The 15,128-nt window shown below is 39.8% G+C and overlaps 1 protein-coding gene across 5 annotated transcripts in view; it reads right to left on the bottom strand.

Moving 5' to 3' along the window:
* VTI1A (vesicle transport through interaction with t-SNAREs 1A) overlaps positions 1-15,128 on the bottom strand; it is a 327,917-nt gene that overhangs the window by 312,545 nt on the left and 244 nt on the right. For 4 of the 5 annotated variants that reach the window (XM_033130109.1, XM_033130112.1, XM_033130113.1 and 1 more), the window contains exons 2-4: positions 14,786-15,107; positions 4,303-4,361; positions 78-188 (exon numbers count right to left, since the gene is read on the bottom strand). In XM_033130109.1, coding sequence (XP_032986000.1) covers positions 78-188; positions 4,303-4,361; positions 14,786-14,879 — 264 coding nt within the window. In that variant the 5' untranslated portion in view covers positions 14,880-15,107. Of the gene's footprint in view, positions 1-77; positions 189-4,302; positions 4,362-14,785; positions 15,108-15,128 lie in introns of those variants that run through there. The other variant, XM_033130110.1, reaches the window with a different exon arrangement.

The raw sequence follows: 15,128 nt of genomic DNA on the forward strand, positions 1-15,128 counted from the left end.
AGGAAATATGAAGAAAAAAAAAGTGAAAATTCAGTTTAAAGATTGGTAAATATGACAAAAAATGGAATTTGACTCACAAAATCTGTTTCAAGTTTTCCCATTTCTTGCTTGTAGCTTCTCATTCTATTGCTGTACATTCCTCGACTTTGGAGTGGAATCTCTCGAACTTCCAAATCCATCTGTTCAAGCTGGACGGGTGAGAGAAAAACATGATTTAAACCATATGCTTATTCTTTTTTTTTTTTAAGAATATTATCTATCTATCTATCTATCTATCTATCTATCTATCTATCTATCTATCTATTAAGGAGGGTGCAGCTCACAGTGGCCCATGTGGGGATCGAACCGGCAACGTTGGTACTACCAACACCATGCTCTAACCAACTGGGCTAACCAGCCACCCCTTTATGCTTATGATTACTTGACCAGATGGCTAGAGCTGAAAAGATTTAATTCCAATTCCTCATTTTACAGTTGAGGAACCAGGGAGCAAAGTGCCCGTAATCAAATCACATTGGGACTACTTTTGTGCTTAATTTTTGTTTAGGTCAAACAGCTACTGAGCACTTGTCAAGTGACACTCAGAGTGACACAAAGCGCTTACTTTAACAAGAATTTATATTAAAACATATGCATTAATCCAAACATCAATAATAATGATTTTAATATCCTTGGCGTATTCTATCCTTCAGTCCAAGCTGGTTTGGTCTTCTGGCCTTAAAATACCAGAACTATGGGAAGATAAACCAAACCATTACTTCTATTATTAATCCATAAAACGTCTGCCCAATTTTAGTTATTTGGTGAAAATTCTTCTGGAAAGTCTTCTCTGCTTAGGAAAATCACACACCTACCAATATGTGATCTCGATCTCCAGGCTAACTCCTTATACTTTATAACCATGTTGATAGGAAATTAAATGGGTACAGTAATATGCTACAGTAATATACAAAGCTCACTGAAATCACAGCAGGGCAGTTTTTAACAACCTGTCATTACATATCACTTTGAAGACAACATACAAGCATTTGATGGGAGGCAATACAGACATATTATGATGGTTAGAACACAGGCTGTTACGTCAGATGCCGCATTCACATTGTAGGCTCCACTACTTACTACTCATGCAAACTTGGACAGGTTTCTTAACCTCTCCGGGCCTTACTTTTCTCATTTCTAAAAATAGTATGTCTTTTGTAGGGTGGAGATTAAATGGGACAATTCCTATAATGTGCTTGGAACAGTGTCTCCTACTGGTAATCACTAGATTAATGTTAATCTAGTGACAATCACTGACGATGGAGAAAAAATAAAGCCAGCATGGGACAAGGTATCAGAGGTAACTTATTTATACTTAGTATTGAAAAATAAAAACAACAAATTGGTTCAAGCCATGTCTGATAAAATCACAACCAAATATGCTGCCATATAGTTTTTCCTTATAAAGCCCTCTAACAAGTATTTCCATGAACACTGTAGGCTTATCACTAATAAAACTCTTATCCAGTGTTAGAGATTAAATAACTAGAACACAGGTAAGTCAGAAAACCATGTTTTAATTAACAAGCCTCAATTTTAATAAAGAAAAAAAGGTAATTTTAATTAGTCTTGATTAAGCAGTGAACGTTTAAATTATTAACATGTCTCAACATAAACGTTAAGTACCAACAAATTAAATAATAACTTAATAAGGCAACTATTTAAAGTACTTCTCTGAAATCGTCCTTAAGTACTTATTTCTAACAAGGTGAATAGGATCATCCAGACAAATCATCGCAAAAGTACATGTAAGTGAAAATCCAAGAGTTAAGTACATTTTTGTTTAAAGCATTTTACAAAGACACTTAATACTTAACCACAAGTAGGTAAGAAAGAAAAAAGGAAACACATAACGAGCACCTAAAATGAAACCGGGAATAAGGCAAATTAATATGTATCTGTTTTGTGTTGTCACAACATTCACAGACAAGGCCAAATGGAAGACATGATAATTAAAAGACATGCAGTGTCCAAGAGATGAATACAAGCTAATTATTCAGCAGAAACACAACTGACCCTAGTTAAGTCAAATCAAAAGCAAGCTTTTCTCATCGAAAGGATAGTGAGTAATATAATGAATGGTATTCTTAATATGAATGTCATCAAAATTAAGGAAATCAGCTTTCTGATCCCTTTAAACAAATAGAAATGTGTATCTTGGACAACACTCTTTATGTTAGTAGCAACTAAAGATGACTATAAGTTCCATAAGGAAACAATTATGTTTTATATTTCTTGGTACAGTAAAACCTTGGTTATTAGGAGACCAGCTTTCCAACATTACCCAGTAAGTGATGATTCCAAATAAACCAAAACACAGAATTTGATGGCAAAAAAACTGCTATTGAGAACTCAACAACAATATGAAGTCAACTCAAGATGCAAAAATTGACCAATTTATTTATACTGAGCCTACCAACCAGAAGGAAGAAGTGTCCTGACTGGCAGCTGTGGTTTGTAAAAAGTCAGTCTTTTTCATGAAGGCCAGGAGGCATGAGAGAAGCAGTTATTCAACTGGAATATAAGGAGAAAAGAAAAGGGGAAAGCACTTGAAATAAAAAAGGGGGGGAGGCGGAAACTTTCAAAGACAGGCAAACATAAGAAGCTGTGGCGATTAGAAGTGAAGCTGCCACTGCAGAGACAGTGCCAACAAGTCAGCAGAGATCAGAAAGACCTTCCAGGGAATGGAGTGCATCAGACATGCTGACGACTAGAAAGGAACCAGCCACAGAGAAGACAGGGCAAGCAGCTCTGCAACTCAGGGCAAGCAGCTCTGCAACTCAAGGACAGAGAGGAAATGTCTAATGTGCACTGGGGAACAACAGACACTTACTCCTTCACAGCCCCAAAGCAGCTACCCTACCCCCTCCTCCACTGTTCATAAATGTTACTCAGCCAGATAAACTTGGGAAATGTTCCATACTCTAGCTGCCCCCTGTAATCCCTTCTTAGAGATTCTTAATACCACTTAGCCTACTTAAGGGTTCAAGAGGGTTCTGTAGAGAAACAACAACTAAGGCCTCAACCTCCAACTCTGTTTAAGCTACAAACTTCTTTGAATAGGTAACACCAGTTAATAGAAACACACTTTGGGAAACGTCCTAAGTGTATGAGTCAGTTATACTGAAGGCACACCAAGCAGACCCTTTAATATTTAAAAAGCAACACACTGATTTAGAACCACAATGCAGTGGCAAGTTGAATCATACCTGCAATAGTCAGCTTTTAAAACCAGAAATTGGGACACAATACTTTTTACTCCCTGATTTGTGAATGTATTTATATTAAAAAAGTAGTGAATGAGCTGGAGCTCTGGGATGAGCATATCTAGATATACATCCTTACTCCACCACTTACCGGGTATGAGGAGACAAATAACTTAATCTTCCAAAGCCTCAGTTTCCCCATCCACAAAAAGGGTGTGTGTGTATTGTGTGTGTGTGTGTGTTAATAACAGTGTTGAAAAAAATCACTCCTCAATGGTTTTATCAGACTCCTAAGAGTCCTACCAAGAATGCAAGGCTTTACCTGCTCTTTTCCCTGGACCTTTCTCGGGGTTGTATTTGCAGGGAGCAGCCTTGGGGGAGGAAATGATGTGTCTGTCTCGGATGAAGAGTAGGCTTGTTTACAGGCTGCTGTAAAGCAATCCATTTCCCAGGCTCCGCATTCCTCTCCTGTAAGATGTTCCACTGTACGTGCAGGCATACATCTAGGGCCACCTGCATCAGTCTTGTGGGAACTGGGGCTCAGGGAAGTGATACCAGCTTGCTGAAACTCTGGTAGCTGCTTTGCTGTGAGTAATAAAACTCTTTTATCTCTGACCTAGAAATCTCATATCTTTTATCAGCATCCATGAAATTGTGACAAGCTCACTTGTTAGTGAGCACGTAGGGGAACATCTCAGATCCTTAACAGGTTTTGATAAATAGTACTTGTCTCATAGGATTTTGGGGAAAATTAATAATATAAAGTAATACGCTTATCCCAGTGTCTGGTACCCAGTATGCCTTTAACAAGCATTAGCTATTTATAGCTATTATGACAATTAAGGAAGAAAAATTAGAGGTGGACGTGTAATGAATCACCTTTATTAAGAATAAAATTCCAAGAAACTATTAAATTCTCTTCAATTTAAAAATGGATACATTTCAAATTACAAAATGCTAATCAGTCACGTTTCACATTTCTACAGTGCTAGGAAGAAGGCATCGGCTTAAATGATTCTGGTTGTGTGTTAAAATATATTACCAAGTCTCTACATACCAGTTCTTTTGCTTCTTCAAGCTGTTTCTCCACATTTGCAACCATCTGTTTCTTCTCATCTGAAACAAATAATAATATCAAAGAACTGCTAAGGATACAAATAAATTTAATATTTAAAAACTTCTATTTTTGTATACCTTTTTCCTTCCTGGTCAATCAGATTAGAGAATTACCATATCAGACAAATGACCACGTCAATCTTTGGTGGGTTAGAAACCACTTCAAGCCCCTGATTCTAGGCTAGCTGGAAACATATAACCTATGGAATCCCTAGTGATTAAGAGATGCCATAGTATTTTAAAGAGAAATCAAAAATTATTTTGTCCTTTAGAAGAGACTGTGTCAATAACCGCCTATTTCATGGTGACTTGAGGAATCTGCAGTCTTAACTTGAATAAATTGGGTATGACTGATTTACAAACGTAATTTAAAAGTCACAAAAATAATTCCTAAAAGTGGACAAGATCATACAATCCTTTAGAAAAAAATGTGCATTCATTAACGTTAAGAATCGGGTGTAAAAGAAGAAATGGTTGGACTACGATTCCAAACCCAAAGCCACTACCTATTTACTCACTGATTATGGAATCCTGGGTAAGAAATAGTTTTTTCTGAGACTGTCTGTCCTCTCAAAAAACAAAGATTAAAAATACCCACTGGACTATTTTTAGCTCAAATAAGCTGATACAAATGAAATTACTTTAAAAATGTGTAGTGCTATGTCTCTGTACGTGGTTCATTCTAACTTTACCAAAATCCAGTTATAACCCAATTGTAATTCCCTTTGCTGGGAAAGATGTCCTGGCAGGTATTGTCAGAAAACTTTCCGCTACTCCCATTGCAAACCAATCAGCCCATTTGTTCTGAGACTGCACTAAGTTTTGTGCTAACCAAATTTCTTGAACATTTATAGTTTTGCCTGCCTAGCTCCCTTTTTTCCAGGCAATCACCCCAATTCTTTTGAGGCTCTCCTTCAACGAACTGGTCAACGGGAGATGCTATCTCCTTCTATGAGCCTGCCTCTCCAGTCACAGCGACTCGGCAAAGGATGGGCTTCTCATCCTAGTTGGACCAATTCTAGTAGCTCGGTCCCTCTGACCACATTGGTCTGAGGGTTGGGGTGGGGTGGGCATACGACCCAAGCCAACCAACGAGAAAGTCTTTTCCTCTCTCTTGGTAGAGTTATGAGAACACAAGATTAGAAGCTGTGGGCACACACTGTCCTAGTAACAAAGAGAAAACCAGTTTGCAGTGGTTGAGAATGAAGCCTACATTTAGAAACAAACAGAGCTGAGAAGTAGATATAAAAAAAATGGATGGATGGATGGATGAAACAGATTAGATAAATTTAGTAAATTAGTTTCTGGTTCTAGATAACTCTGAGACAGGTTTTGCTTGACTTTATCGTGGTTAGGTTTCTTGAACCAACAAATTTCTTTTTCTTTCTCTAAAATTGGGTTTCTGTGATTTGAAACCTAATGATTACTGACTGACTAATACAACAGACTAAAAAAGGCATGATGTGTGAAATGGGTACAACACCTACTAGCTAACTAGCCCCTTAGGAGTCAACACTAAGTGGGAAATCTTTAGTAGGCATTATTATTTTACAAAAATCACAATTAGGTTCTGCAAACCCTAACTTCCTCCCTTTGTGGGGTAAGCTGTCATAGGAGGCGTTTTGTGTGTCCTCTAAATATTTCTCCCTAAGAAAATGCACATTTGGAATTAAAACTCAACTTTATTTTCCCTCTTTGAAAAAGTCAAACCTACATATGGCCAAATTAAAATTTTAGTATATGACGATCCCAAATTTATGTGATTCTGGCACGACAGCCCACCTAACGTCTGCACAAGTTATAGTAAAACTGCACTATATTTTTGTGATAGAGCAGAATATCAAATAGGACGAGCCCATCTTGGGCCAGGAGTGAGATTACGTATTCACATATCAGAAGGAACATCTTGTTTTCTTTAAGGTACTCAGCTATTAGCAAAGGCCACGTCATGGCCGTCCAGGCCCAGTAGACACCAGTTTTTCTCATTAACAAAGCACAACACAGAAAGCAGCCTCCCTTGACCCGGATTCCCCTTCCATCCAGTCCCCCCTCCCTTCCTCATCGGCCCGTTGCTCCCTGGCCCCTCGCCCCCATCCCACCATCCCACGGATTCTCACTAACACTGACCTTTCCTCTGCCCAAACTAATGGACATTCCTCGGTGCTGTTTTTATTTAATCTTGTGGCATCTGACACTCTGCTCCTCCCATCCTGTCACTTACTCCTGTCCTGGCTTCCACGACATCCTGACTCAGTGAGTCTCCTACACACTCACTTCTGTCTCAGTGTCGTCTGCTGGCCTGCCTCTTTTTCAGCCCATCCTTTACCTGTTGCTGTGCTTCAGAGTCCAGTCCCTGCTTTTTCTCTCATGACTACCATCTAGGTCCCTGGGCATGTTCACCCGCTCCCATTTTTTTCCTGCCATGTTATTCATTTATGATCCTAAGTCTTTCTCTCTCTCTAATCCTGGTATGTTTCCAGGACTCTACAACTTTACTCCCAATGCTGATGCCCACCTCCCCTGTGACCACCTGGCAAACGGCCATTCAAAACTCTTCAGAAATCACTACCTCGGTGAAGCCTTTCCCAACCCAACAAAATGTTAACCACTTTCACTTACATAAAACACCTATAACTTTTACCTAATCCTAATAATTTACCTCACATTTACTGGTCGGATTTACCTTCTAGCTTGGAAGCTCCGGGAAGACAAGAGCTGTGGCTTAATCACCTTTATAGTCCTATAATCTAACACTGAGCCAGGCATATAAGCAGTTCTCAAAAAAATGATGTTAAATCGAACAAACAATGTAGGCCAGTGCAATTGCAGGAGAAGCTGCAATTCCAACCACCCTGCTTTTCGCATCTCTACACCGGTCCCCCTCCCCCATTTAAACTTCCTAAAATGGGGCTTTGATTGGATCACTTGAGCCTAGCAGTCCAGGGCTTCCCCATTCCAGACCCAAGCAACCTTTCCAAGTCTACTTCCAAATACCAGCTCCCCAGGATGAGCTGTGCATGCTAACCGGGCAGACGATCCATTACTGCCCAAACACACCACTGTTCTTTTCTGCTCTAAGCCTTTGTTCAAGTTACCATCTGGGGTTCTTCGGTTGAATATAACAGAACTGATGAGTCTGGCTAACGTAATCCCCAAAAGGGGATATATTAGAATAATGTGGGGGTGGACCATGGCAACAGAGAAAAATGAGCCCACAAGCTCAAGGGGGCCAGAACCCAGGGTTGCTAAGGGTCCCCGGGGAGCAGGAAGTCACTGACAGTCTGCGAAAGGAGAATCTCGAGCAGCAACACCATAGGTTAGTGTTGACTCTTCTTGGCTCACTCTGCCCAAAAATTAAATTCCCAGCCAAACTTCTGTACATGTCCTTCTTACAGTAATGCATTCACCTCTTGACTTAGATAGGGCACGGCAGCCTGTCACTGTCACCAAGACTGGGTTTAGGTAGTTCCTCAATGGAAAACTGAGGTGCTGCTGTCAAAACATACAGCAGAGGATTCTGGGCAATCTGAAACAACAGAGGTCCACTGCACCTACTTACTGCAATGGCTTATAACACCCTCTTTCCCGGGTTTTCTCTGTCAAATCCCACCTGTCCTTCCAGGTGATCTCCTGGGACACAATCTTATCTCCCCTGGATTCCTCGACCTCTGTGCTCTGCACTAGTGGCACCAATGGCCATTTGAAATTGGTTTCTATAGTTTTCTCTTCAGACTCATTTCCAGCCCCTTGAAGGCAGGGACTGCTCTGGACTTATCTTTGTCCTAACTCTGCATTCAGCACCGAGAGCTGTACGTGGTAGGTGCTCACACATGCTTACTGAATGAATGGCTCAGTCTTACATTTATGCTAGTCACAGAGAACATATATGCTACATATATGCTAGTCACAGAGAAACTGAGGGCGGGGGAAGTGTATCAGTGAGGACTTGGGCAAATCTTCTCACCTGGAATGGTAAATTTCCCTTTATAAAAGAAATAATTAGATTGGGATGGGGGCTGGGAGGGGTAATACAAGTAGATCATTTCTTCATAAAATCCATTCCATGATGGCACCATCAGAAATAATTTTGGAGCTGAGCCAACCTTTGACTGGCCCTGTATAATGTTCCTCATATTTGTAAAAGAAGAATTAAAGAGGTGACAATTTAGGAGGAAAACATGAGAAGGAAGGAAGGAAGGAAGGAAGGAAAGAAAGAAGGAAAGAAGGAAGGAATTAGAGGACTTTGGAAATGTCTCCCGACATTAAGTTTTGGTAGCCCGCTGGCAGGAGTCACGTGTAATTCCCAAGAGAGCTTCATGCTGCCACCCGAACGGCATCCCCTGTACGACGGCAGGTTCCTAGGGATCAGAACTTCATAACTAACAGCTATCATTGTTTTCATGGGACTCTGTGCTGAACATTATCACACTCAAGCTTCACAACAACCGCTTGGAGGGACCAGCATCATTCCATTCGCAGGCAAGTAGCCTCAGTGATTAAATAATTTCTCCAAAGTTCAACAGCTAATAAGTGTCAGAGTTAGGAGTCCAACGAGGCCTATCATCCAGAATTGAGCTCTTCACTGCACTGTAGAAAATACACTACATTAGCTTTCTCACTTTTTTTCTCCACAGACAGGCCTGATGAGTGCTGATGTACACCTAAGTCTTTGCATAGCACAATCTTTTCTGGCCTATTCAATCGTATCAACGGAAGTGCTCGGTTAGCCTTGCACACACCCCATAAAGTACTGTGAAAGTGGCAGGGCTCACTTCCGTTCAGTTACTGGTACCTGTCTTTGTGTGATGTAAGTATTTTAAAATAAAACCAGCAGCAGAAATTATGCACTGGGAAACAAAGTAAAACCACAAATAAAGAAACTTTTTATGTGAGAGAATTTAAAAATGAATATATTATTAATGCTACATTGTGTAGCATGGTATAGAATGGTTAATGTTAAAACAAAGCTATTCTAGAATGATCCATGGGATAATGGATTAGAATTGGAGATATCAGTATGAACTCGTGTTTAGCGTACTATAGATATAAATGGTTACAGACACAGGTATTTATCGATATGCATACATACATGAGTTAGTATACACACAGGAATTTCCTTGCTCCGCCAGCTGGGAGGGCATGAAAACAATGATACCAGTGAACACACTTAGGGCCTAGATGTTGGTTTCTAACACCATTTTTCAATAAAGGAAACAGGACTCCTTGGGAAAATGGCTGATTCTAGGAGTGGCATAGGAACAATACAAGGTGATCCTGGAATATCTTCTAATACTAGTAGGTAAGAAAGTACTAAAAAACAAAAACCAAAAAAGCCAACCCCCCAATGACGGGAGTATATCAAAAGGGCACAGCAGTCAACTGAAAGGGCTTCCAATGGTCAAAACTGGAACAATCTGAGCAATAAAATAAAGTAGTATTAGAATATAACACAAAGTACAAAATACATATCATGAGTCTATGGATATAAATGACTGAATAAGTAAGTAAACTGAGAACAGACAAACCACTATTGTATAGAAGAATTCCAAATAATTTATGTAGATACTAAGCCTTCGGGGAGATGGAGCCCTACCCCTGCTCCTTAAGTGTGGGCTATGCATGTGATTTCCTTCCAAACAGTCTAGAAAAGGGGAGATAAGAGTAGCTTTACAGTAGAGAAACCTGACAAACGCTACCACAGCCAGAAGATCAAAGTTAACATCAGTAGTGGAACGTTCTGTTACAATATGTCGTCTTGCTATGATTTGGTGAAAATGGTGCTTTACCTCTGTGGTCTTCCTCCCCAAAACCAATAACCCCATTCTGACCATGAGAAAAACATCAGGCAAATCCCAGTTGAGGTACAGTCTCTAAAATATCTGATCAGTATTCTTCTAAACTTTAAAGTCATTAAAAATAAGGAAAAGCCTGAGAAACTGTCACTGCTAAGAGGAGCGGAAGGAGCCATGCCTACTCAATGTTTTGTAGGAACCTGGATTGGATCCTAGAATAGCCAAAGGACATTAGGCAAAAAACTAAGGAAACCTGAATTAAGTGAGGACTTCAGTTACTGTAACGTATTAATACAGGTCCACTGGCTACAACAGATGTATTATATTACCAAGCTGTTAACAACAGGAGGAACAGGGTATGGGGTATAGAGGGATTCTCTGCATTATCTTTGTGATTTTTCTGTACATCTAAACCTATTCTAAAACCAAAAGCTCATTTCTAAAAACTCACTGAAGCCATTACTTAGGATAAGTAAGTTGTTGAAGGGAGAGAGGTCCCTCTGGGATTAAAGTGTGTGTGTGTGTGTGTGTGTGTGTGTGTGTGTACCTAACTCAAATCCTACCCTGTCTACTTAACTGACTGCACCTGAGCGCCTGAATTGGGACTGGATCCATCCCTTCAATTCTAACTCTCCAGAAAAATAGAAATGTAATGCAGGCAAGCCACTATGTAATTTCACATTTTCTAGTAGCCACATTTTAAAAAGTAAAAAGAAACAAGTGAAATTAAGTTTTAATATATATCTTTTTTAGTTTTAATAATCTTTAACCCAATATATCCAAAATATTCTCATTTCACTATGTGGCAATAGCCACGTTTCAGATGCTCAATAGCTACTTGGGGGAGACATTACAGTTCCAGAGCCCCAAATATTTGAAGCAAACCGAAGTATTCAGAAATAAAAGCAGATTTTTCTGAATTCTCTCACTACAACCACCTTGTAAAGGCAAGAGAGAATTATGGTACATTTATGGCTTCTTCCATAGATAGCTACATCTGGTCTCCAAGTCTCCACGACTTAGCAAAACTAATCAGCTAAACTCAAGCATTTCCTTCCGGAAAGGATATTCGTCTTGTTCCACCATTTCCACTTTTCTCCCTGACTCCCTCTTTGATATCCTGAGTTCAAATCCCAATTCCAAGTTCATATCCCAAAGTCCCTGATCATTCATCTCCCTTCAAATGCAGATGTTCAAGAGATTCACCTAACTCTAGTCTAGGCACAGGAAGAAAATAATAATTGAGGTCCAAGGTTCCTTTAAGAGTTCAATTAATATAGCAAAGTCTGAGGAGCTGGGTCCAGACTAACCCTATCAGCTTTTGTCAGCAGCAGCAGCCATAATATCCACCACTAATGGCTAAGTTATCATGTACGTTCTCTGGGGTAAGAAAATGTGCTAGTACATCATATGTTTCATTTCATTTGATTTTTACCACATTGTAGGGTTGAAACTATTCCCACTCCCACCACCACACACCGTTTTACAGACGAAAGAAGCAGGCTTAGCGACGCCAAGCAATTTGCCCAAGATTGCACATCTAGTAAGTAGCAGAGCTCGGACTCTAAACAGATCTGATGCCATGTGTGAATCTTAACCAATTTGCCATAATACGTTTCTTGGTATTTCTGACTATAGCCACAAAGTGATAGGATTAACAGCAGACCACTTATGGCTCTGCGAAGGATGAAATAAACAACTAATTGCAAGAGAACATTTTGTTTAAGATCCTTCAGGAAACCTGCCTGATGTGATTGAACGTATACACCTGTAAACTATCCTCCTAACTTAGAATTCATCACTAGAGGAAAAGCAACTTCACAATTAGTATTAGAGTTTCCACTCATCCATTTTCCTGACTTTACCACAGAACACTAATCATTAAAATCAAATTTCAAATACAGTGCCACAAGGGTATTGCCATAAAGGGACTAATCCATCTCATTAGTCCAATTTCAAAAATTAATTAAGATTCAAACACTGTAGTCTAAGAGCAAAGTCTTTTTATTGTTTAAAACATATCAGAGCAATCAAATTTCTTTTTTAAAATGAAGTTTAAAAACATTCAATCTTTTCTATTCTCTTTGAAAGTAACACTTTAATACACTATACATACATAGCAGAGAGTGCAGTTAATTGCAATAAATTCCACTCTCTCTACTTATATATTAATAATCTTACTCCCTCAATTTATATAAGTTACTATGTTAGAAAATAAACTGCTTTGGCTGAAAAGTTTGCTCCAATTTTCAACCTTCTTAACTGAAGTAAATTATAGTTCATCTCTTCTGAGTCGACCACTAGTGATGGCTAGAAAAAGAGATTATAATTTTTAATAATACTTTTTTTTGCCATGATTGTTCATATTAATTTCTGTTAGTCCACAGACATACATCTGAAATTCGTAACTATGTAGGTATATTTCTAATCTTTTTCTATTAATCAATTAGAAGCAGATTATAAAGTGAGCAAGCACAAGTAATTATTGGGAGGAAACTACTGTATTTTTAAGAATTACTAGTATCCATTTATTCAAGTCAAAGTCTCTTTTCACTCCTAATACCGTGTTTCCCTGAAAATTAGACCAGGTCTTACATTAATTTTTGCTCCAAAAGACGCATTAGGGCTTATGTTCAGGGAATGTCATCCTGAAAAAATCATGCTAGGACTTATTTTCCAGTTAGGTCTTATATTCGGGGAAACACAGTAGCCACATTATATTATAGCTAAGAAGAGTCAAGGCTTTATTTTTAACATATTTAATTTGTTTCCTTCTATGTGGTAAGAATGGTTACGTTAAAATTCAAAGACAAGAAAAAAATAAATTGTAACAAAATCTGTTTTCTTGGAAACAGTGTTTACAACTTTACACTCAGGGATGACTTTGTTACTTTATAAAACAACTTCCGGTAAAAAAGCAATTAACCTAAACAAAAAATGTTTCTACTACTAACACTATTACAATGAAAAATAAGCAATAATCCAACTGAAACCACAAATCCTGATATTCTGAGGCTCTGGGACTGAAGTCAAAGGAAGTAGTCTCCAACAACAATGACCACAAAACTCAAGATGATCTTGGACAGTGGAGAAAAGCAGAGCTGAAGAGAAGAGGCGAGGTGATGTATCAGGAAGTGGTGAGGCCATCAGCCACTCTCGCCCCAAAAATCTCGGAAGCAGCAGTGCTCGGTGGTATATGCTACCTTCGTTCTCTCCTCTTGTTCCCTCACTTGGGCTCATAAACCTCTTTAAGACATCATCCACCTCCTTCAGAACTAACTGGGACTTCAAGAGATGAGTGGGGTGTAAGTTCAGAGATCCTGGCTTCAAGCAAATATCCCTATTAATAGAAAATAGGTGGGGTGAAGAAAAACAAAGAAATAAAAGAAGAAAATTATTTTAAGCACATAAATTTGTAGGGAGGTAGGGAAAGGGAAAGAGGGATAACAACTGAGGTCCAGGGGACATTACTGCTGGCATCAAGGATTGACTAACAGGGTGGCACAGTGAAGTGCTCACCAGTTCACAGATCAGTGAACACGTCTACACTTTACACCAGGGTTAAGGTAGGGCCAAGTCTAGCATTCCAACGATGGTTCCATTTCCCTCACAAAAAAAGCCAAACAGTAACAATCCCATCTGCAACTAACTACTTAAAGTAAATCTGTATTTAGAGAAAGAGAAATTCTAAAACAATGTCTCACAAACAAAAATCACAAAGTATCACATGTATATGTGTTCACTTACTTAAACATGCAATGAGTCCCTTCTAAATAAATGCCAATGAAATCAAACATAACTCCCACCTTCACATAGTTGAAAGTCTAGCATAGAAGTAAGATGTGCTAAAACACAAAAAAACACTTCTGGATGGAATTTGTGGAAGTTTAAAAGTGAGAAAAATTAGCCTGTACCATTAGCCTTTACATAAAATTGGGTTATCGACCTCCTCTAACCCCCACCAAGAAGAATGAGAAATAACAAATGGGGTTGGGGGTATGAAAAATACTAATCATAATAGCAGGTAACACCAAGGAAAGGCATTACATATGCTAAATAACTTAAGCTTCACAACAGCACTACGAGATCTACAATTTCTCCCCATTTCACCAAGAAGGAAAGTTGAGAGAGGTTAAGAAACTTGCCTAAATGCCACAACTTCTAGGTGGCAGAGCTGATACATGAATCCTGGCACCGTGGCTCTTTACCCTGTTTTGCTGCATGTAATAATAACGTCATTACTAACAAAACGTCAGGCTCATAATCTAGGTACGTTCATTCATTCTTTCTGAATACTCTCACATCTTTATATTTTACAAACAAACAAACAGACAAAAAAATCCAACCTACAACAACAAAAACCTAAGACTCAGCGAAACATTCCAATATTATACAAGTAACAAGGTGGCGGAGTCCGGACTGTAGCCCCGAAGGGCTCTTTTCACTGCACCCCACAACCCAGGTTGGACTGTCCCTTTACCCTCAACTAATTCAAGCTCCATTCCCCGGGAGGGCTTCAGCACCAGCTCACTCCAGCCTCTCGCCTCAGATACACTTGTTCAGACGGCGTTCCATCGCCCAAGCCTCCCGGCTCTGCGGGCCACCCCCTCCCAGCCAGGATAGGGCTCTCACCAGGAGGGAGTCGGGGGACCCTTGCAATCTTGTTTGTGATCTCTGCAGTGAGCACGGCGAAGTCCTGCTCGTAGCCCTCGAAATCGGACGACATGGCGGCTCCGGAGTGATCGGCCCGGGCTGGAGCCTAGGTCGGGGCAGCGGTCACGCGGGGTAGGGGGACACCGTGCAGCGAGCCTGGGAGCTGCCCTCAAGAGCAGAACGGAGAGCAGGGGACAGCTCCCAGCCCGGCCGCTTCCTGGTTGTCCGACGCAATCTCGGTCCGCTGGAAATTGGGCTGGGTGCGCTTTTTATTTCCGCTCAGACTTCAAAATTAAGAAATCTGCGAAGGAAAACCACTTCA

This window comes from Rhinolophus ferrumequinum, chromosome 16, assembly GCF_004115265.2.
Source record: "Rhinolophus ferrumequinum isolate MPI-CBG mRhiFer1 chromosome 16, mRhiFer1_v1.p, whole genome shotgun sequence".
NCBI classification, from domain to species: Eukaryota; Metazoa; Chordata; class Mammalia; order Chiroptera; family Rhinolophidae; genus Rhinolophus; species Rhinolophus ferrumequinum.